Consider the following 24,929-nt stretch of genomic DNA (forward strand, 5'->3'; position numbering starts at 1 on the left):
ATGAGAAAAAAAGCCCTGAGTATATGTATATTCTTTGTGCATGTAGGATCCATTGATGTTAAGATTCAGGTTTTTATCTATGCAGTCGTGTCTTCATCTGAGGCTTAGCCAGATTACTAAGTTACATAGTAATTAACAATAGCTAAATTTCCTGTTTTCTTTGGCATTAATAATTTAGTTAGCATGGAAATTCCTAATGTTGAATCATTTCTATTTAGGCTTCATTGTATGTAATCAAGTCTTCTGAATGTTTGAATTCTTCAGTAATAAGCATAAAAAGCACATAACAACTTAGAATTGCCTCAGCTCCCACATTATGTGCTATGCCATAATGCATGAACTCACCCAGATTGAACACCCTACTTTTATAATAAAATAATCATAAGTTAGCCATGCTTAACAGCACTTTGTCTAGTTTTATTAAATCTTTTCTTGAAAGTGTGTTTAGAATTATAGTAATATTGCTTCACAGGTCTACCTGTCAAGTATATATTGTGCAGCTCCACTGTCAACATCATGGTGACAATATTTCTTATCTTATATACTGTACTAGGTTATGACAGATCATCATAGAGAAAAATATGTATGCACTAGGAATTGACAAGGACTTGATGGCACGCAATCCTCATCAATCATATGGTTGCAACCTTAATACCATAGCATGGAACTCTGTAATAGCTCAGACAATATGTCGATAGCCACATGATGGATGTGTCCTAGAGCTGGCCACCTTTGTTACTTTTTGTTTCAATCACAACACAACTGCTTCTGCCTAGTTAAAAGGTGAAAATCATCCAAAATCATATCTTGCCTATATGTTACATTTTCAAGAATGATTGTAAATTCAGGTCTTGACATAATCAACTACATTTACATATATGTACATATTATAAATACAGACATAACTTCACAAATAGCCAATATACAAATGTTTTATTTTTTACTAGGTATCACAATTAAAAAGATAAGTACCATTTATCCTATTGGCAAGTATATGAATGTAAAACATCAAATCCCTACAACTGGGCATTATTTACATGAGTCCCAGACATGGTATTAATTTTACCACATAAATATTACAATATTTCAACCCTGCACCCTGCATTCCTTGTTTGTAGGTTTATATAATCAACATTAAATTATGGTATAATAATTTGCCTTAACCTTCAAGGATTTTTTTCTCTTTGCCTGAAGGAGAATTATGTTTTTGTGCTAAGGCCTTTTACAAGTAATATTGCTTTGTCAGCAAACATGAAGTATTTGCTACTGAAATGGATGTGGCAGTTCAATATACGGTAATCCAGTATTATCAGCAAGTAGTTTGCTTACCACTCCATTCACATCATAAAACTTTTAGTATGGTATCCTTTCTCTGGAACAATAAATCTCCCCTATAATTGGCTTCTTTATAAACTGTCTCCTCAAAGATATTAAAATATGTCTGATTCCAGAAAAGGAGATTAAACAGTTGGGCTATAAGTGGTTTGCATCAGTTCTTGACTTTCCAGTCTTTACAGGATTAGAGTTTTTAAACAACTTTACAAATATTAAAAGCTGTGATAAAACATTTCTGAAGAGTTCACAGTGCAATATTTTATACGCTAGTCAAGCTTTTATCTATACACCCATCTATAAAATTAATTAAAAATCAGTATAAAAATAGAATGATTTGAAAGGTTTACACACATACACACACCAACATTCCGCACTTATCTGTTGATTCTGTATCAAATAGCCTATACAGTAGAATGCACAGGATTCCACAGGAACAGGAACCAATATGATGGTCAGTCAAAAATTAACCTTTTTTAAAAAAAATACATTAAAAATATTTTGGTCATCAGAAAGGCCTACGTCATGTCAAAATCTTAAGAACTGTTGACAACATCAAGCAGTTGTGATCTGTATTTACAGGATTTTTATTTCATTTTTAACAAAAAATGTTTAAATGTGATGAGCTGAATTTAGCAGCAGTAAGGTAATACAAAGATGTACTCCATTTGACTGAATAGGCCAGCATCCTGATTCAAGCTCTTCACCTTTTTTTCTGCTGTAGTTTTCTGAGACACTTTTACTAAATGTTTACTGCTTCCCTGCACAGTTCTATATCCTCCTGTGGAATTTTGTCCACATACTTAACATACTCTTCAGCCTACTGGGTAAAGGAATTTCTGAAGTATTTCATTTTTGTCATAGTACAGAAACATTTTCTTTAAATATTCATTATGCTCTGTATGTTTCTGGTGCATCCACAATATGATATACTAATTATCTGTTGTATTGCAATCAGTATTCCAAAATTATTTTAAAAATCAGTGTAGTGATAGCTGGACTATCTAATGTCCATTGAATCTGGGCTACACTATATAGTAGTATAAACTGCTATACCAAATAAACTTCAATAATGAAGTGCATATTTGCATATTTATTTAGTTTGGTGCTTATTCAGTGAAAAGCACTTGACTAATAATATCAACTCACTCTTTCAGTGTCTTGTAATATAAGTAACTGAGAAATTTCGGAATCATCCGTTCTGCAGAGTATAACAGTAGCTAGATTGTTCAGTGAGTGATATTTGGCAATAAATGAAGAATTTCCACTGCAGTGGTAGTTACTGCAAATGCCCACAACACTTGAAAATTATATCTGAACAATACATTTACCTTGTAGATTTCAGCAACCTGAGTTGCTTCAAAATAGTGCAATTTTAACAACATATACACATATGTAGTGGTTTCACACACAGAAAAACACTTAAAAAGTAGTTGGCCATTATTTATGCCCTGTCCCCTTTAGCACAGTTTAATGAACTTCATCATGTATCTGCATTTCTATCTATATTATCTTGTGATGACAGCAGAGATGGATATGGTGCCACACATTTCACATTGACATAGGTGGCATTCACATGAACATAATGTTCCCCAATAAAAGTGGAGAAGATCATGGATATATCTGAAACTAACTCAGAAAAGGCTGGCCGTAGTTCAGGTTTTGGATGCCAACACTTGAGCATGACTTCATATCTGCAATGAAAAAGCATAAGAATGGTTTTTAATTTATTACATTTAATAACATGATTTTACAGGATTTCTAGAAGGTATTTTAGACTTTTCTTACAGTGGATCAGGACAGTATTCAGGCTGCAAGAGCCTCCTTCCTTGTAGTAAGTAAACGGTAATATCAAAAGAGCTGATATCGGGATAAGGAGGTGCTCCTCTTGTCATCAGCTCCCAAAGTAAAACACCAAAGGACCACTAACAAAAAGAACATAAAAATCAAATCATAAGGCTGTGAAAGAAAGCCACAAGCATTCATAACTAAATAGTACATTATCAACAAGACAAGGCCAAATATTTTGTTCTCTTGTTGCATTTTTGGGAATTTGTGAGAACAGAATTAAGGGGCAAATCTTAAGTCTTGGAGGGTTATAAGGTGGTCATTATACCCCTTTAAAATGCTTTCCCTGAATTTTTCCTGGTCCCATCATCTTTGACATGCTGTGCATAACCAGGTGAATAACTCAAGCTGATGGAAGTTATATACTTCCGGGTTACATCAACAAAACTGCTATAGTCATCTAGTTAAATATTCTCTATTTTGACAGATTTTCTTTACCTAACTTTTTTTTTTCATGAAGAAACATAGTCATTGAATCTGGGATTTCTTCCATGCTAAACAGAAGTAATCTTTTGTAAGTTTTGCATTAATGGCCTCAAACAAATAAAAAATTAATCTCCAGAACAAAATTTCAAGGGCAAAGGGGATTTCTAAGAATAAAAAACAGCCTGTTGAAAAAATGTTGTGTGGAATTGATGAAGAAAAAAATCCAGTAAGCTGCACACACATAGGCATTTATCTATGAAACATACAGATGACTTAGAATGGGTTTTACAGTAAGTCTTAAGGAAAATGGAATTGGTGAAAATGAACTAGAGAAGCAGAAAGAGGGTTCTCCAACATTTGTTTTGTGATCATCAGAGTTAAATGGCCACTTTGGAATTCCTGGAAAGCTTAAGAGCAAAATAACCCTGCCAATATTTAACACTTCTACTTCAATCTTTTAGCTCTGAAAGATATGTCCCACCTATTCATTCCCAAGATAAAAAGTTCCAGACACACAATCCTACGTGATTCTGAATCTCTTGTAGGAAGCATGATATGGCTCACATATTAAGGGGACACAGTTTCAAAATTGAGTCAGCACAATATAGCTTTTCATAGGAATCATTCAAGCTTAGTATTTTAAGACTGGAAAGTTTTCTTAGTTGTAGGTTTAAGATTTGGTCATCTGAAATACAGACACAATTATAATAATACCCATTTACTTTTGCAAATTAAGAAACAGGCTAGTTTTGGTTTAAGTTTTTTTTCTTGCATTAATCTACTATATAATTCTTTTCCTTTGATATTTCCAGTAATCTGTTGAAATATGGAGAATCAGCAACACCCATATAATGGTAAATTCGCTCCTTTCGCCGCGATCTGAAAACATACTTGTTCGAGCAAGCCGGCCTGGCCTGAGGGGGGATTGGTGGGGTTTTTACTATTTTTATTGTTTTTTTTTACTATGTATTAACTGTATTTTTAATTGGGCATGTATTTAATTATCTTTTATCTTTTGTAAATCTCTGTGTTTTATTCTTGCCCTGTATACCGCCCTGAGTCCTTCGGGAGAAGGGCGGTATAGAAATATTAATAAATTAAATTAAATTAAAATTAAATATATTACCACATCTGATTTTGTAGTGAACTTCTGGGTTTGCAAACTTTCTAAAGCCATCCATTTTACTGGCAATTTTGCTCCTGTTTTATTGTGTACACTGTAGTACTCTTTATCGTATACATCTCTTGCAAGTCCAAAATCAGCAACCTTGACTGTGAAATTTTCATCCAGCCTACAAAAACAATACACACACAAACACAAAATATTATTTGGAGCTAAGATAGAATTTACATTTGTGGGGCCAAATTACACTGTATGGTTAATATAAACAAACATTACATTTACAGTCATCCATTCCTTCCTGAACGCAATGTTGCTTATAAACAACCAATTGTTTATTTACAGATGTCTGTATTCTTCAAAAATAGGCTAAGAGAGGATTCCATCTGAAGAGAGAATGCAGTTATAAATAAACTAAAGTCTAGACCAGTGGTGGTGAACCTATGCCACACGTGCCAGAGGCGGCACTCAGAGCCCTCTCTGTTGGCACGCACGCCACCAGCAGCAGATCCATCAGGCTGCCACTGCTGCCCAGAGCAGGAGCCCTGCCCAGCACAAAGGAGGCGAAGCGGCCAACTAGCAAGCTCGAGTAGAGGTGGTAGAGCAGAGGTCACCAACCACTGTCGACTGAAAAAAAAAGGGAGGGGAAGCATTTTGCATGCGTGCACGGGGCTGCAAGCACACACACACTGCAAATGGGGGGTGGCTAGTGCCTGCATGATGCTCACTAGCCCTGCCCTGTTCTTGCATGGTGCAGCGCCTTGTATCTGCACTCCGCGGTGCGGCGTTGGCCATTTTTGCGCCTTGCAGCACGGTGGCCCATTTTTGCGACCCTGGTTTTTGCGTGCCAGAGGCGGCACTCAGAGGCACCTCCCTGCCTCTCCCTGAGGGCACCACAATGCTGATGCGGCCCTGGCACATTGCAATAAATAAGTGGGTTTTGGGTTGCAGTTTGAACACATGGTCTCTAAAAGGTTCGCCATCACTGGTCTAGACTTTACCATTTTCTTTGGTTAGCTCTAATGACAAATCTTTAATAAATCTTGTTCACGAATGAAAGCAAATATACGTATCCCAAGATAATATATTTTTTTATTAAAGAGTTTTACAAATACATTTTAAACATAAAAACCCATCCCTCCCTCTCCCTCCCCCCCCCGAATTCCCAGAGCAAATACAGGGTATTAACCCTAACAATCTTAAACTATAATATGCTAACAAGCTATAATAACACTTTAAGTCCTATCGCACTTTAACTCTCCTTAAAAATAACTAAATAATAACAAATCTTATAAATCTAATACTTATTCAAATACTAAATGAAACTTTTTAGTCCCATATTTATTCTGGATATAATCAATCCATCTTCTCCATTCCAAAGTATATCTTTGTTGTGAATGATCTTTCAAATATGCTGAGATTTTTGCCATTTCTGCCAAGTTCGAAACTTTTAAAGTCTATTCTTCTATAGTAGGCAAATCCTCCTTCTTCCAATATTGTGCTACCAAAAGTCTTGCTGCCGTTATTAAATTCAACATCAATTTAGTTTCTATAGCAGTAGAGTCTATAGTAATAACCAGCCAAAATAATTGTGGACAAAACTTTATCTTTTTCTTAAATATCTTCTGCATATTCCACCAAATTTTAATCCAAAAAGCTTTTACCGTATATACTTGAGTATAAGCCGACTCGAGTATAAGCCGAGACCCCTAATTTTACCCCAAAAAACTGGAAAAAGTTATTGACTCGAGTATAAGCCGAGTATAAGTATAAGCTTGGCCCCTTCTTAGCAACATATCTATATTCTGTGCCGCGACGAGCTGCTCGTTGACTCCGCCGGCGGCTGTTTCTTGCCGCCTCTCAGCTGATGGAGCTGCGCGACCACCGGCAGCCGTCTCCAGCCTTCTCCCAGCCATCCCTGCCGGCACGTGTGCTCTGTGGCCGTTCATGGCCGCCCCCGTTCGCCCCCCCGACAGTGGGTGCGGCCGCGGGTCCCGCGTTCGCCCGCCGACCAGCTGATGGGCGCAGGCGTGGCCGGGCTGTCTCCGGAGCCGAGCGGGTTCCACCGGCTGGGCTTCCCACGGCTGCCTCAGCAGTTGGCGCGGCCGCGGGTCCGGCGTTCGCCCGCCAAACAGCTGATGGGTGCGGCCGTGGCCGGGCTCTCCCCAGAGCCGGGCGGGTTCCACCGGCGTTCCGCGTTCGCCCGCCGAACAGCTGATGGGCGCGGGCGTGACCGGGCTGTCCCCAGAGCCGGGCGGGTTCCACTGCCGTTCGGCGTTCGCCCGCCGAACAGCTGATGGGCGCGGGCGTGACCGGGCTGTCCCCAGAGCCGGGCGGGTTCCACCGGCGTTCCGCGTTCGCCCGCCGAACAGCTGATGGGCGCGGGCGTGACCGGGCTGTCCCCAGAGCTGGGCGGGTTCCACTGGCGTTTGGCATTCGCCCGCCGAACAGCTGATGGGCGCGGGCGCGGGCGTGGCCGGGCTGTCCCCAGAGCCGGGCGGGTTCCACCGGCTGGGCTCCCCACGGCTGCCTCAGCAGTTGGCGCGGCTGCGGGTCCGGCGTTCGCCCGCCGAACAGCTGATGGGCGCGGGCGTGGCCAGGCTGTCCCCAGAGCCGGGCGGATTCCACCGGCGTTCGGCGTTCACCTGCCGAACAGCTGATGGGCGCGGGCGCGGGCGTGGCCGGGCTGTCCCCAGAGCCTGGCGGGTTCCACCGGCTGGGCTCCCCACGGCTGCCTCAGCAGTTGGCGCGGCTGCGGGTCCGGCGTTCGCCCGCCGAACAGCTGATGGGCGCGGGCGTGGCCGGGCTGTCCCCAGAGCCAGGCGGGTTCCACCGGCTGGGCTCCCCACGGCTGCCTCAGCAGTTGGCGCGGCTGCGGGTCCGGCGTTCGCCCGCCGAACAGCTGATGGGCGCGGGCGTGGCCGGGCTGTCCCCAGAGCCAGGCGGGTTCCACCGGCTGGGCTCCCCACGGCTGCCTCAGCAGTTGGCGCGGCTGCGGGTCCGGCGTTCGCCCGCCGAACAGCTGATGGGCGCGGGCGTGGCCGGGCTGTCCCCAGAGCCGGGCGGATTCCACCGGCGTTTGGCGTTCGCCCGCCGAACAGCTGATGGGCGCGGGCGCGGGCGTGGCCGGGCTGTCCCCAGAGCCGGGCGGGTTCCACCGGCTGGGCTCCCCACGGCTGCCTCAGCAGTTGGCGCAGCCGCGGGTCCGGCGTTCGCCCGCCGAACAGCTGATGGGCGCGGGCGCAGCTGGGCCTTCTCTGATGCTGGGTAGTTGCCACCGGTCGTGCTCCCCCGATCCCCACTGTGTTGTCGAGCCCGTAGGGCTTGACACCTGGCAGCACATCCCGCAGGGAAGGTCTGCTAGGGAGGCGGCAGTCAAGCGTTGTTTCCCTCCTCGTGCGCGCGCGGGTGTGTGTGTGTCAGACCCGCGGGAATGGCTGGCAAGGCAGCAGCGTTCCCCCCCCCTCCTGTGTGTCGGGCGCACGGGGCTTGACACACAGAGAAACGCAAATGCCGTACTGCCGCCACCTTTACTAGCCATTCCTGCGGGTCTGACACACACACACACACACACACACACACACACAAACACGCACGAGGGGGAGAAACAACGCTGGACTGCCGCCACTCTGCCAGCCCTGCAAGCCTCTGCCGGGGCGGAGGGCGACGGCGGCCGCGGCGACCGGAGAAGGGAGCCGGAGGACTCGCAGCAGTCCTTAAGGCGTTGGTTGTTATGACTGGGCGAGAAGCGCGCGCGCTGGAAGGGGCTGGCTGGAGGGCGCTGCCTCGGCGCCTCGCATTCCTTTGTTCTGCGGAGGGGGGGAATAAAGGCGGCAGGCAGCGCTCCAGTGAGGGGGAGGGGGAGAAGAGGAGAACGTAAGCCCTGCTGGCTCGGGCAGGAGTAAATAAAGCTGGATAACAGTTGTTTCGTACGGACGGAGCGAGAGCAGAACAAGCTGGCCGGAGGGAGGGATGCGTCTCCAGTCACGTAGCTGTGTACTCGCGCTGTTCAACGCGGGGAATGAAAGGCGGGAGAGAGGGTGGGCGGAGAGCTCCTCCCTGCTTCCCTCTCCCGGCTCCTTTTTGCCTTGCAAAATGGAACTGGGTTAAGCCAGCCGAGAGCACGCGCTTTCCCCCTCCCCAGCCGGCCTGAGGGACCCCTGCCCCCTTTGTGCCTTTTGCCTTGCTGGAATGTCGCCAAGGCACTCGGCCGACTTGCCCTGCAGTCTGCATCTCCTTGGAATTCCAATACCTCTGGAAATCTCCACGTTGGAGAAGCGGCAGAGGCTTGCAGGGCTGGCATAGGTGGCGGCAGTCCAGCGTTGTTTCTCCCCCTCGTGAGTGTGTGTGTGTCAGACACGCAGGAATGGCTAGTAAAGGTGGCGGCAGTAAGGCATTTGCGTTTCTCTGTGTGTCAAGCCCCGTGGGCCCGACACACAGGAGGGGGGGGGACGCTGCTTCCTTGCCAGCCATTCCCGCGGGTCTGACACACACACACACACACACACACACACACACAGGCGCGCACGAGGAGGGAAACAATGCTTGACTGCCGCCTCCCTAGCAGACCTTCCCTGCAGTCCAGCGTTGTTTCTCCCCCTCGTGCGTGTTTGTGTGTGTGTGTGTGTGTGTGTGTGTGTGTGTGTGTGTGTGTCAGACCTGCAGGAATGGCTAGTAAAGGTGGCGGCAGTACGGCATTTGCGTTTCTCTGTGTGTCAAGCCCCGTGGGCCTGACACACAGGAGGGGGGGGATGCTGCTTCCTTGCCAGCCATTCCCGCGGGTCTGACACACCCACACACCCGCGCGCGCACGAGGAGGGAAACAACGCTTGACTGCCGCCTCCCTAGCAGACCTTCCCTGCGGGATGTGCTGCCAGGTGTCAAGCCCTACGGGTTCGACAACACAGTGGGGATCGGGGGAGCACGACCGGTGGCAACTACCCAGCATCAGAGAAGGCCCAGCTGCGCCCGCGCCCATCAGCTGTTCGGCGGGCGAACGCCGGACCCGCGGCTGCGCCAACTGCTGAGGCAGCCGTGGGGAGCCCAGCCGGTGGAACCCGCCCGGCTCTGGGGACAGCCCGGTCACGCCCGCGCCCATCAGCTGTTCGGCGGGCGAACGCCGGACCCGCAGCCGCGCCAACTGCTGAGGCAGCCATGGGGAGCCCAGCCGGTGGAACCTGCCTGGCTCTGGGGACAGCCCGGCCACGCCCGCGCCCATCAGCTGTTCGGCGGGCGAACGCCGGTAGAACCCGCCCGGCTCTGGGGACAGCCCGGCCATGCCCGCGCCCATCAGCTGTTCGGCGGGCGAACGCCGAACACCGGTGGAATCCGCCCGGCTCTGGGGACAGCCCGGCCACGCCCGCGCCAATCAGCTGTTCGGCGGGCGAACGCCGGACCCGCAGCCGCGCCAACTGCTGAGGCAGCCGTGGGGAGCCCAGCTGGTGGAACCTGCCTGGCTCTGGGGACAGCCCGGCCACGCCCGCGCCCGCGCCCATCAGCTGTTCGGCGGGCGAACGCCGAACGGCGGTGGAATCCGCCCGGCTCTGGGGACAGCCCGGCCACGCCCGCGCCAATCAGCTGTTCGGCGGGCGAACGCCGGACCCGCAGCCGCGCCAACTGCTGAGGCAGCCATGGGGAGCCCAGCCGGTGGAACCTGCCTGGCTCTGGGGACAGCCCAGCCACGCCCGCGCCCGCGCCCATCAGCTGTTCGGCGGGCGAACGCCGGTAGAACCCGCCCGGCTCTGGGGACAGCCCGGCCATGCCCGCGCCCATCAGCTGTTCGGCGGGCGAACGCCGGACCCGCGGCCGCGCCAACTGCTGAGGCAGCCGTGGGGAGCCCAGCCGGTGGAATCCGCCTGGCTCTGGGGACAGCCCGGCCACGCCCGCGCCCGCGCCCATCAGCTGTTCGGCGGGCGAACGCCGAACGCCGGTAGAACCCGCCCGGCTCTGGGGACAGCCCGGCCATGCCCACGCCCATCAGCTGTTTGGCGGGCGAACGCCAATAGAACCCGCCCGGCTCTGGGGACAGCCCGGCCACGCCCGCGCCCATCAGCTGTTCGGCGGGCGAACGCCGAACACCGGTGGAATCCGCCCGGCTCTGGGGACAGCCCGGCCACGCCCACGCCCATCAGCTGTTCGGCGGGCGAACGCCGATAGAACCCGCCCGGCTCTGGGGACAGCCCGGCCACGCCCGCGCCCATCAGCTGTTCGGCGGGCGAACGCGGAACGCCAGTAGAACCCGCCCGGCTCTGGGGACAGCCCGGCCACGCCCGCGCCCATCAGCTGTTCGGCGGGCGAACGCCGGACCCGCAGCCGCGCCAACTGCTGAGGCAGCCGTGGGGAGCCCAGCCGGTAGAACCCGCCTGGCTCTGGGGACAGCCCGGCCACGCCCGCGCCCGCGCCCATCAGCTGTTTGGCGGGCGAACGCCGAACGCCGGTAGAACCCGCCCGGCTCTGGGGACAGCCCGGCCACGCCCGCGCCCATCAGCTGTTCGGCGGGCGAACGCCGAATGCCGGTGGAACCCGCCCGTCTCTGGGGACAGCCCGGCCACGCCCGCGCCCATCAGCTGTTCGGCGGGCGAACGCCGAATGCCGGTGGAACCCGCCCGTCTCTGGGGACAGCCCGGCCACGCCCGCGCCCATCAGCTGTTCGGCGGGCGAACGCCTGACCCTCGGCCGCGCCAACTGCTGAGGCAGCCGTGCGGAGCCCAGCCCTCCCTTCTCTCAGCAGCCTGTTCCGAACGAAGGGACAGTTCTTTTTTTTGTTGACTGGAGTATAAGCCGAAGTGGATTTTTTCAGCCCAAAAAGTGGGCTGAAAAATTCGGCTTATACTCAAGTATATACGGTACTTTTTTACAAGTCCACCATATATGATAATACGTTGCATCATCACAACCACACCTCCAGCATTTAGGCTGATAATTTGGATACATAGATGCCAATTTCTTAGGATCTAAATGCCATCTATAAAACATCTTATAAAAATTCTCTCTTAAATTTTGTGCCTGTGTAAATTTTACATTTCTGACCCAGATTGTTTCCCAAGTATCCATCGTTATTGGTTCTTCAATATTCTGGGCCCATTTTATCATACAATCTTTAACAAGTTCTGTTTCTGAATCTAATTCTATCAATGCATTATATATCCTTCTTATATGTGCAGGACTTTGATCTCTAATTTGTTTAACCAAATTTTCATCTACTATACAAATACCAATTTTCTGATCCTGTTTCCATCTAGCTTGTAACTGCCCATACTGGAACCAAGTTTGTACTATCTTTTCTTCTTTTAAAATATTAAATGGCTTTAATTGCCACACATTTCTTTCCAATCTAAGAATTTCTTTATATGTAGTCACATCGTGCTTAAATCCCACATTTATATTTTCTATCGCATGTTTAGGTATTGCCCAAATTGAAATTTTAAAATTCAACTTATAACGATATTTTTTCCAAACTCGCAACAGGGCATATCTTAATATATGTGTCTTAAAAACATTATCCACTTTTTTAATCATACAATAAATAAGCATGCCAACCATATAACAAATCACATCCTTCAATATTCAGCAATCTCCCTTGTGTTAAATTAAACCAATTACTAATTGATGATAATGCCGCAGCCTCATAGTATAATTTAAAATTGGGCATTTTAAGACTACCTCTTTCACGTACATCTTGCATTATCTTAAGTTTAACTCTCGGTCTCTTCCCTGCCCAAACCAGCTGCAGCCGGTAACATCAAAGATTGAATTCCAGATTGCTGAACAGGTGATGTGCCCGGACTTTTAGAAACGGGAATTCTAGGCAGTTTGGAAGCCATTTTAGCACCTAATTAACTTTCTTTACACACTTTCACTTTTCCACCCCACTTGCATTGGTAGTTTAAATGATAAATATCCAAGTCTTATAGTCACTTTTAAACAGCTCCAAAATTTAATAAAATCTTAAAACTCTGAAAATCCACTTTAGATATTCCTCCTCAGTATCCAATCACTTTCACTTTGAGAAGAAGAAAAAAAAGAGACACTTTCAATTCTTGTTACAAAGAATCACTCAGGCTCCATCTTTCCATCCTTTTTAAAACGATCGTTGAAACAGGAAAAAAGTTGAAGTTCCAGAGTTAAAGTCTAATACTTGCTGTTTATATTGCTCCCGCATCTGCTCCGCCTGCATCAATTACTCCAGAAAACAAACAAATCCAGCAGGAGTGGATTGAGCGTCTTGTTCTGCTTAAAAGCAGAAAAATCCTCCGATCCGGAGTGTTTCCAGGCTTCGGGGGACCTCTCACCCTTCAAGCCCCAGAATAAACATTCTGGGGCTCTAGGGAAGCTCTACCTCTACCCAGAGACTCCCCTTCCCCTCTTCGCCTGAGGGGAAGGGTTTTTAAGCCGCGGAACAGCTGATCGTCAGCTGCTCCGCGGCTTTAACAAAATCGGAAGGCTGGCGGTCGATCCCGACCGTCCACGATGCTGAAGCGCCACCCAGAAGTCCCCACACCCCAAGATAATATTGCAGGATCCAATCTGGGTCAGTCACTGGGACCAGAGGTTTAGTTTTACAAACTTTTGGACTCATGCTGGAACCCATTGTCAGGGAACTTCTCTCTACAGAATGTGAGCTTTGGGCTATTCTATGCTAATATTTACACGGTGCCTTGTTGTGTGTGGCTTTTTATTTGTTGGTTGGGATATTGATGGCCACTATTACAGCCAAAAGGGACGTGGTGGCTCAGTGGGTTAGGACGCTGAGCTTGTCGATCAGAAGGTCGGCAGTTTGGTGGGTCGAATCCCGAGTGCCGCGTAACAGAGTGAGCGCCTGTTACTTGTCCCAGCTTCTGCCAACCTAGCAGTTCAAAAGCATGTAAAAATGCAAGTAGAAAAATAGGGACCACTACGCTGGGAAGGTAACAGCGTTCCATGCGCCTTTGGCATCCAGTCATGCCGGCCACATGACCACAGAGACGTCCTCGGACAAGCGTTGGCTCTTCGGCTTTGAAACGGAGATGAGCACCGGCCCCTAGAGTCGGAAATGACTAGCACGCATGTGCGGGGGAACCTTTACCTTTATTACAGCCAAAGACTTAATAGTGGCCGTCAACACCCCAATCAACAAATAAAAAAACCACACACACCAAGCAGCACATAAATGGTAGCATAGAGTATCCCAAAGCACACATTTTGTAGAGAGAAGTTCCCTGACGATGGGCTCCAGCACGAGTTGAAAGCTCAAAAGACTAAGCCTCTGGTCCTGGTGACCGACCCATATTGGATCCTGCAAATCTTTTTCATTTTGGAGTGTTGGATTACGGCAGTTCCTAATCTGCTACCTTTATAAACTGGTTCTCTCTATTGCCTTATTTCCTATCTCTTTTTACACAGGTAGAGCTAATCTAGAGTAGCTTGATTGAAATGCAAGACTAGCATTAGAAGAGATAGTGGTTATTAAATATAGGTAGCCCTCATTTCACACTGTTAATTGGGACTGTAGACTCTGTTGTTAAGTCACATAAGTGTAAATTTAAAAACCACTCTGGACTAAGGGGTTTAATGTTTTTAAATTGTGATTTTAATTTTTGCGGCTAGACTTAATTTAATTTAATTGTATATTGTATTGTTTTTAAATTTTGCCTTGTAAACTGCCCTGAGTCCTTTGGGAGTAGGGTGGTATATAAACCGAATTAATAAATAATAAATAAATAAATAAAATACAGGAGGATCTGGACAGACTCGAACACTGGGCACTATCTAACAAAGTGAAATTCAATGGTGAAAAAAGTAAGGTTCTACATTTAGGCAGGAAAAATCAAATGCACAGGTGTAGTATAGGTGGTACCTTGCTCAATAGTAGTAACTGCGAGAGGGATCTCAGAGTCCTAGTAGACAATCACTTCAATATGAGCCAGCAGTGTGCTGCAGCTGCCAAAAAAGCCTACACAGTGCTAGGCTGCATTAAAAGAGGGATAGAATCAAGATCATGTGAAGTACTAATACCACTTTACAATACCTTGGTAAGGCCACACCTGGAATACTGCATCCAGTTTTGGTCACCACGATGTAAAAAAGATGTTGAGACTCTAGAAAGGGTACAGAGAATGGCAACAAAGATGATTGGGGGACTGGAGGCTAAAACATATAGGGAACGGTTGCTGGAATTGGGTATGTGTAGTTTAACAAAGAGAAGGGTGAGGGCTGACATGATAGCAGTGTTCCAATATCTCAGGGGCTGCCACAAAGAAGAGGGAGTCAAGCTATTCTCCAAAGCACCTGAAAGCAGGACAAGAAGCAAGGGATGGAAACTAGCCAAGGAGAGAAGCAACCTAGAACTAAGGAGAAACTTCCTGACAGTTAGAACTATTAACCAGTGGAACAACGTGCCTCCAGAAGTGGTGAATGCTCCAACACTGGAAGTTTTTAAGAGGAGACTGGACAACCATTTGCCTGAAAGGGTATAGGGTTTCCTGCCTGAGCAGGGGGTTGGACTAGATGACCTCCAAGGTACCTTCCAACTTACTTATTATTATTATTTCCCCCAACTCATATTAGAGTGTGCAGGATTTTAAACCTTTGTAAACTTTAAATGTTAAACTTTAACATCTTCTTTGGACTTAGTTTTGAGACTGGATCTTTTCTTGGTCTTTTTCTTTTTTTACCGTTGAGACTACTATAACTTCCATTTAGCAGATAGTGCATGTTATATGGTTATCCCCTTATGTCTTTATGATTCATGCTGTGTATTTAGGGACATCTCCTCAGTTCTCAGTGTTAAATAATAATAATAAAGTTGGAAGGGACCTTGGAGGTCATCTAGTCCAATCCCCTACTCAGGCAGGAAACCCTATACCATTTCAGACAAATGGCTCTCCTGTCTCTTCTTAAAAACTTCCAGTGTTGGAGCATTCACAACTTCTGGAGGCAGGTTGTTCCACTGTTTAATTGTTCTAACTGTCAGGAAATTTCTCCTTAGTTCTAAGTTGCTTCTCTCTTTTATTAGTTTCCATCCGTTGCTTCTTGTCCTGCCTTCGGGCACTTTGGAGAATAGCTTGACTCCCTCTTCTTTGTGGCAACCCTTGAGATATTGGAACACTGCTATCATGTCTCCCCTAGTCCTTCTCTTCATTAAACTAGACATACCCAATTCCAGCAACTGTTCCTTATATGTTTTAACCTCCAGTACCCTAAACATCTTTGTTGTTCTTCTCTGTACTCTTTCTAGTGTTTCAACATCTTTGTTACATCGTGGTGACCAAAACTGGATGCAGTATTCCAAATGTGGCTTTACCAAGGCATTATAAAGTGGTATTAACACTTCACATGATCTTGATTCCATCCCTCTGTTAATGAAGCCTACATTGGCTTTTTTGGCAGCTGCTGGCTCATATTGAAGTAATTGTCCACTAGGACTCCGAGATCCCTCTCAGTTGCTACTATTGAGCAAAGTACCACCTATACTATACCTGTGCATTGTGTTTTCTTGCCTAAATGTAGAACCTTATTTTTTTCACCATTGAATTTCATTTTGTTAGATAGCGCCCAATGTTCAAGTGTGTTAAGATCCTTCTGTATCTTCTGGAGTGTTGGCTATTCACGCCAGCGTGGTGTCATCTGCAAATCTGATGAGTTCCCCATCTATCTCCTCATCCAAATCATTGATGAAGATGTTGAAGAGCACTGGGCCCAGAACAGAGCCCTGGGGCACCCCACTACACACTTCCCTCCTGTTCTGTCCCAGCCTACTTGAGCTCCTTGTTAAGTTCACAAGGAGAAAACCCCTCTTCAAATCAAGCAGGCAGAAACTGCAGGAGAAACAAAAACCCCTTTTATTACTCACAGACTTGAGGAAAAACATAGTTCATCACAACTTGATTAACCCGAATGGCTGCCTTTGGCAACCAGCACCTCCCACACCTCCCTTTTATTATGCATCCAAAGCGTGGCATTCTTAATGCCTGCTTCTTCGCCTCTGGAGCTACCCCATTGCATTTCTTTGTCCTGCTCTCTTTGCCTGCCGGCGTTTACGAGCATCCTAAATGTCACCCAGCTATGAGTCGTCACTATTCCCCTCAGCTTCCCAGCACAGCTGTGTCTCAGCCTGAGCACGAGTAGAGGGGCCCGGCTCGTCAGATTGTAAATCTTGTAGCTCCTCAGAACCTTCCTCTGACTCTGATGACACTCCAGGCCCCTCCTCCTCCTCTTCAGACTCAGCTGCCAGATCTACGGGCTGGCGAGGAATCACAACACCTCCATGTAGATGCAGTTCCATTGAGGACCACATGTTGAGTGGTCAGCCAGCTACAAATCCATCTAGTGGTGATGCTGTCTAACTCACATTTTTCTATCTTATGCAGTAGGTTGTGGTCTACTTTATCAAATGCCTTACTGAAGTCCAAGTAAATTATATTCCCAGCATTCCTCTGGTCCACTAATTTTGTCACTTGGTTAATGAATGCAATAAGATTTGTCTGGTATGATCTGTTTTTGACAAACTCATGTTGGCTTTTAGTAATGACTTTGTTTGCCTCTAGGTGTTTGCTGATTCATTGCTTGATTATCTTTTCCAGAATCTTCCCAGGTATTGAGGTCAAGCTGATAGGTCTGTAGTTTCCTAGATCCATTTTTCCCCTTTTTTAAGATGGAAACTACATCAGCTCTTTTCCAGTCCTCTGGTAGTTCCCCAGTGCTCCAGGATCTTTGAAAGATATAGTTCAGTGGGTCTGAGATCACATCTGCCAGTTCCTTCAGAATCTTGGAGTGTAATCCATCTGATCCTGGTGATTTGAACTTGTTTAGGATGGACAGGTACTCACTTACCATTTTGTGTTTTTAATCTTTTTTTTTACGGTACTGTTTTTGATAGGTTGGACTGTTTTTTTCTCTTTGTATAAAGACAGATGCAAAAAACGAGTTAAGTAGTTCTGCTTTCTTCCTGTTGCTTGTCACCTTCTTGCCACTTTCTCCCACACATGGACCAATCATTTCCTTATTTTTTTCTTGTTTTTTTCATGTTATCTATCCCAAGTTCTTTGTATATGGTAGGTTTTATTGGTGTTGATTCTTAGCTGGCTTGTTTATTACCGTAATATCACCCAGATTGTTCTGCATTGGGGCATAAGCCTCGGCATGGAACTGTGCTATGGGCATTGGATGTTTGCAGCTCTTAAGAAGGAATGCTGGTTAGAAAGGCATTTGGGACATGCCCTTGCTCCAGAGTTAAACTCAGAAAGAATCATATTGGATTAATATCTTCACTGTGTGTAGTAGCAGTCTTTCTTTCAGACTATCATTTGTTTCTGGTCAGGATACATAACCAATTTTCCCCCACCCTTCATTTTCTATTAGCAACACCTGTCACTGAACAAAGGAATACTGCATGCTATTTCTTAAGAGACTTGCTTTCAGCTGAAGCTTGAGAGTATTTTTTTTAAATAATAAATAGTTTATATTGACTAGCTCTTCTTTCTTCTTTCCTTTCTCTATATTTGAATTTATCCCTATGTTGGAAGTAGAGGGTCAACAAACAATGAAAGACTCATTATATTGCTTTTCCTTCCTCTCATTGCTTTGTTATATTTTTCTTTTTCTTATAAATTTTATTGATTTTCTAATATTACATTCACATATTTGAAAAGCAACGTGGTGGCTGAGTAGTAGTAATTCAATTACATACAGATATCATTAGTACAGATTTCAGATTGCTACCATACCACATTTCCTCTCTTTTTCCCTTCATATATACTGTATATTTGTAAATTAAAAGACAGGTTTTATCCTATCAATCACATAGAAAATAACTTTCTTACATATATCCAGTTTTTAGTTTACACATATTCTAGTTGTTTTAACATACAATCTTTTAGACAATCAAGGACCTAATAGATTTTTCAGCTTCAATTTCCACTAACATTTAGATTTAACGTTTGATATTTATCATTCCCAAGATTTTTAATATACTCCCAATTCATCTATCACCATTCCTCACAAAATCTAATATTCAAAATACACATCCCATCTACTTAACTTCTCACCGTCTATGTCAACAAATTAAGGATACTATATTAAAGAGGCGGTGGTAAGGCCCCTCCTTAAGAAACCGGCATTGGATCCAGCTATTTTAAACAACTTCCGTCCTGTCTCCAACCTTCGCTTTCTTGCGAAGGTCGTTGAGAGCGTGGTGGCACGACAGCTCCCTTTGAACCTGGAGGAAGCTGAATATCTGGATCCGTACCAATCGGGTTTCAGACCCGGGTATAGCACGGACACGGCATTGGTCGCACTGGTGAATGATCTCTGGCGGGCCCAAGATAGAGGTTATTCCTCTGTCCTGGTCCTATTAGATCTCTCAGCGGCTTTTGATACCATCGACCACGGTATCTTACTGCGTCGTCTTGAGGAGTTGGGAGTGGGAGGCACCGTTCTGCGGTGGTTCTCCTCCTACCTCTCGGACCATTCGCAGACGGTGTTAGCAGGGGGGCAGAGGTCAAGCCCTAGGCCCCTTAGTTGTGGAGTGCCTCAGGGATCGGTGCTCTCACCCCTTCTGTTCAACATCTATATGAAGCCACTGGGAGAGATCATCCGTGGCTTCGGGATGAAATATCATCAATATGCTGATGATACCCAGCTATTCATCTCCACCCCGAACCAACCCAGTGATGCCCTCGATGTGATGTCCCGTTGCCTGGAAGCGGTACAGATTTGGATGGGAAAAAACAGGCTTTGACTCAACCCGGCCAAGACTGAGTGGCTCTACATACCGTCATCTCGTTTAGTCCAAGAGGTTCCATCTTTGGCTATAGGAGGAGAGATGTTACCTCCCATTGATAGAGCACGCAATCTGGGCGTCCTCCTAGATTCACGACTCAGTGTTGAAGATCATATTGGAGTCGTGGCTAGGGGGGCATTTGCCCAGATTCGCCTAATATACCAATTGCGCCCCTTTCTGGACCGAGATGCCCTAAGTACAGTCACCCACGCACTTGTTACCTCCCGTATACACTACTGTAATGCTCTCTACATGGGGCTGCCCTTGAAGACCACCCGGAGGCTTCAGCTGGTGCAGAGTGCAGCTGCACGGGTAATGATGGGAGCACCCCGATACTCCCATATTACACCCTTCCTGCGTGAGCTGCATTGGCTACCGGTTGCCCTCCGGGTGAGATTTAAGGTGCTGGTACTTACCTTTAAAGCCCTACATGCCTTAGGCCCGGGATACTTGCAGGACCATCTGCTGCCGGGAACGAATTTCCATCGCCCAGTACGCTCACACAGAGAAGGCCTCCTCAGGGTACCGTCAGCTAGGCAATGTCGGCTGGCGACCCCCAGGGGGAGGGCCTTCTCTGTGGGAGCGCCAGTCCTATGGAATCAGCTCCCCCCTGAGCTTTGGATGGCCCAAAATCTCCAATCCTTTCGCCGCGGCCTCAAAACACTCCTATTCCACCAGGCTGACCTGGACTGACAGGCATTTTAATTAATTATATTTACAATTTTTAATTTATTTTTAGTTTTTTATTTTAATTTATTGCACAGATGATTTTAATTTTATTTTTATCTTAATTTCTGTACTTATTATATGTTTTGTTGTTAGCCGCCCTGAGTCCTTCAGGAGATAGGGCGGGATATAAATCCCATAAATAAATAAATAAATAAATAAATAAATAAATAAATAAATAACCTTCCTTTTTGCTAGTTTTCAGTTTTTTAAAGTAGTAATCAATTTTTTTTATTTCAGTATTTAATACTTCCTCTCTCTTCCTCTTTGTATCTGCTATCTCTTGCTTAAACTAATAATTTTTGTTTTTAACATTCCATATAGACCTATTTATTACTTTCAACAATAACGTTTTAGCTTATCTACATTATTCACCTTTACATGACCTTTATGCACAAATCAATATTCAAATTAGCTATTAGTATTTATGCTGCTAAATTTTAATGACCAATTTTTTTCTTTATCTCAGTTCATAACAATGTCTTGTGTCCAACATACACATCTTATCTATTTAAGTACATTCTGTTTTAGATTTCAATAAGATGCTCAAAACTCCATTCTTCTTGAGTCTTATTCTGGCTTTTTTCCTTTGCCAAATCATCTTCCATGTCCTTGCTTTTGGGTCATCAAACCAATTTCCTTGTAATATCATGTATATTAATTGATATTGCCAAAACCATCCAGTTGCCATTTTTTGAGAGGATTTGTAGGCCTAGGAGTGGGTCGTTTCTTTATTCTTCCATATCGATGTGGTTGTTCTGAATTGTTTATCTTCTCATCCAACTGTTCTTTTTCTAGATCCTCTAGTTCTTACTGAGTTTTATAAGAAACCTTTTCCTTTTTCCAAGTTGTCAATGTTTTTTCTGGATTTTCAAATATCAATATTTGTTGAATAGTAGATTCTTCTGTCATAGTATTTGAATGTTTCATTTTTTATTGTATTTTGTATAGATGGTTCTTTAGTTGTGGTCAAAGTTTGGGCTTTCATATCTGGGATGTCTTCTTGTTCCTTCCCATAGCCTCTTAGTATTTCACTGGTTGTGGTAAGAGTTTGAATTAGTGTTTTCAACATATAGAGAGTTTGTTGATCTTCATCTATAAGGAAATTTTGTTCCTGGTCTTCTTCCATATTGGTATTTTCAACTAAAGGTTTTACGCTTAGAAAATCCAAAAGAGAGATTTTTTTTTCTAGGTAGGGAACACAAAGCATTTCACAGCTGTTGTTTCAAAGTTCTCAAGGTAATGTATGTTATCTATTTCGCTGGGCAGTCAGCCAGACCCTTTTTAAAGTTTCCCTTTTAGTCCCAAAGTTATATCAATCTTTTCAGTTTTTCTTTTTTTGAATAAGAAAAAACCCAGATTTCCAACAGAAGTAAATACTGAAAAATAAAAAAATAATACTTTTTCAATGTTTAAAATGCCCCTGAGTATTTAGTCACTGCTCTTTTTGGAGGAAGGGCTAAAAACCTCCTTCCCTCACCGTAGGGGGGAGAATGCTTAGCAGTTTTAGGAAGTACAGATTAGGGTGTAAAAGAGGTAGATCTCACCCAATCTCTTCCGCGCTGCTTTAAGAATTGCCTGGTGGATAATGTGACTTCAGCTGTTCACAGCCTAGGGACGAGCCATAATGGCCAGTCCTTTCAACTGCCAGTTTGGAGGGATCGCCAAGTCTAATGGGAGAGTTGCGGTTCTACCATGATCGCCCCTCCTTGCTGGTTGCCTCTTCGGGGCAACTTTTGGCCCTTTTCAGGGCCCCCCGGCGATGCGAAACTGGACGGGGGAATAAGAGCAAGTCTCCTTGCCGTCCATACCAGCTGCGTGGCAAAATGGAAGCCTGCTTTGTTATATTTTTCTATTTCTTTCTATCCTATCCTAATTATTTCTTTTTGAATGTTCTCTATTCTGCTCATATAGATAAAGTATGGGTAAGACAGAAATCATCCTGTTTTGCCTTAATCATTCTTTTCATTTTCTATTGTATTTTTCATTTCTTTGCCTCCAGGAAATGGTGGAGACTGAGGTTTTATTGATGCACACTCTAGTTGCTTCATGCCTAGATTACCGCAGTGTTTTCCTTACAGATGATCCCCAATTTTTTTGTCACCTGATCTTAGCCCAGACAGTGTCATTTAGGCTGTTCTATACCTTCTCTTTATTCTCATTAGTATAAAGGGATATTCGCTGCCTCTGTAGTGAGCCAGATATCAATATAAACTACTGGTGTTTATGTTCAAAGCTTTTCAGTCACCATCATTATTTCCCCACAGTATAACTGCTCTTATTTCTCCCTATAATCCTGTTTGCTCCTTATATTTCTCTCTCAAGCGTCTTTCTTGAGTTCCTTGTTCTAAGTTTGTGGTTTCCAGGTTCTGAACTTGAAGGCCTGCAATCTAGAATTAATGTCCTTGTTTCCTTCACGTCTGTGGAATTTTGATGGACTTTTAAAAGGAGTTTTATGAATTTTTAGCTTTTAATTAAAAACTTTAAACTCTTTTACTTATGAATAGGTGTAGGGTTTGGTTATTCCACACTATTCAAATTACTGTAATCTATGTAGTTCCTAAATTTAATGCCTACGTTGTTTTAATTATAGATATATACATGTTTAGTTCTATTGGAAGACAATGTTTGATGTAAGTATATTGTATTTAATCTGCTTTAGTGACTAATGTGCTGGTTTGGCTAAAAATGTGTAATTACTGTGTGGTTTATTTTATCACACTTTGGATATTGTATGTAATTAGTAAATATTCATCAGTAATCAGAAATTGTGTCCTTTTTTGTTTTAATCTTTGTGATATGGTGATGAATTATGAGAGAATGGCTTTATCCTTCTCATGATTTCCATCATTTTAGGATGGATGAATTTATGCTGATAAAAACACAGAAGATGGGTGAAGCAATATATTTGGAGAAGAAGCAGAATATAGATTTTTTAGATAGTAAAGTTTTGACAATGAAAGCTTTATTGATTGATCTGCATGAAAAAAAAAATCCACCTGGCCTTTGAATCTGGATAATCACTGCCTTATCTATGGAAGCAGAAAGTAAATAAGGAGGTTCAAGAGACCCATATATCGGATGTAATTTATAGAAAAGTTTTACAACTGCTAAACATTGTTTAGACTGTTGAGCAAGATCATTCTATAGCAGTTATGCAAATACATTTGTACATGAAATCGTCTTACTGTAATAAGAATACAAACTAGAACTTGTGAGCTCCATTCTGTACAGAAACCCACTCCTACTAAGGTGATATTTTAAAGGCTATAATGCAGGACTACACCACCTAATTCTTTGCAACACGAGTCTATAAAACATAATGCAAATAAGATAATGGTTTTTCCAAATCTGTTAAAAATATTCAGAAATACAAGTTATTTAGCAAACCTCATTTGACAACAGAACAAAGTTTTCTTTTTTCCATTTTAATGGTTCTAGAATAATTTAACGTTAAGAAGTAACAGTCTTTTTATTACAGGGATTCCTTGAGTTATGAATGTAATGGAGCCTGCCCATTCCATTCGTAACTCGAAAATTTGTGGGAGTGAATCTCGTACCTCGAACGTGATCACTCCCTGCTCCTTCCTCAGGTGGAGAAGGCCATGGAGGGCCTTGTGATGGAACAGGCCCCCAAGGCCTCCCCGACCCACTAAGATACCTCATGCTTCCCCCTCCTTTCCTGCCACGCTGGACTCACTTATCTTGCAAAAATCCTCTCTGCTGCGGACTCTTTCCCTTTGAGGGAGAGGCAGGTTGGCTTGGAAATGCTTTTTGCACCGACAATGGAAGCTCCTGGGTGCTATAATATCGCATAAGTTCAAAAGAGATCATGGACCCCAGAAGCTTCCATTCTGGATGGGGGCAGTGTTTGCTTTGTTTGCTTGCCTATGAGGCAAAGCGTGGAATTGGAGTTAGCCGGGTGCAGGAACCAATGCCATCCATGGCCTGGGTGTGCTGCTCGCTTGTGTGCGCCGGCCTTAATTTGAGGGCAGGAACAAAGCCTTCAACTGAGCGGGGAGGCATCGTGGGGGAGTCCCCTTGCATCTCCGTCCAAGCTGCTGCTGGTGGCAGCAGCTACCTGAGCGGCCGCTATCTTCCCTCCCACCTAGCCCCCCCCCCGCCCTACTGCTTGCCTGACTGGCCGGTAATCCAAATCCTGACTACTCTTCTCCTTGTTGTTCTCCCAACTCAAGTGACTTGAGTTTCTCCGCTCTGTCTGAAAGAAACCAAAGAAGCAGAGCAGAAGACACAGCTCTAAAGAAGACACAGGTGCACTGCTCACTCACATGCGCCAGCCTTATTGAGAGCAACTGTGCTCTGTGCCTCCGTTTCCTTCCACTCAGGCAGAGCGGAGAAAGTCAAGCTGCTGCCGCTCAAACACTTTTTATCTGAACAGAGACCTTGGGGAGACGGGGAGATCCTTCTGTGTGCAAATGCAACGCTTGAAAACACAGCGATTCGCTGTGTTTTCAAGCGTTGCATTTGCAAACAGATGGAGCTCCCCATCTCCCCACGGTCTCCATTCAGATAAAAAATGTTTGAGCGCCTAGGGACACTTGGAAATGCAGTGAATGCAGACATACTCAATTCCAGCAACTGTTCCTTATATATTTTAGCCTCCAGTCCCCTAATCATCTTTTGTTGCTCTTCTCTGTACTCTTTCTAGAATCTCATGAACAACTGTACATTACAAATAAACCTGACCACTGAAGGATT

General features: G+C 45.2%; 1 protein-coding gene across 1 annotated transcript in view; it reads right to left on the minus strand.

Annotated features, from left to right (window-relative positions):
- Positions 1 to 554: 554 nt before the first annotated feature.
- Positions 555 to 24,929, minus strand: part of MET (MET proto-oncogene, receptor tyrosine kinase) — a 216,442-nt gene continuing 192,067 nt past the window's right edge. Inside the window, exons 19-21 of the mRNA XM_083366679.1 lie at positions 4,733 to 4,898; positions 3,121 to 3,257; positions 555 to 3,026 (exon numbers count right to left, since the gene is read on the minus strand). Of these exons, the coding sequence (XP_083222805.1) occupies positions 2,816 to 3,026; positions 3,121 to 3,257; positions 4,733 to 4,898 (514 nt within the window). The 3' untranslated portion in view covers positions 555 to 2,815. The remainder of the gene's footprint in view (positions 3,027 to 3,120; positions 3,258 to 4,732; positions 4,899 to 24,929) is intronic.

This window comes from Vipera ursinii (genome assembly GCF_947247035.1).
Source record: "Vipera ursinii genome assembly, chromosome: 6".
NCBI lineage: Eukaryota > Metazoa > Chordata > Lepidosauria > Squamata > Viperidae > Vipera > Vipera ursinii.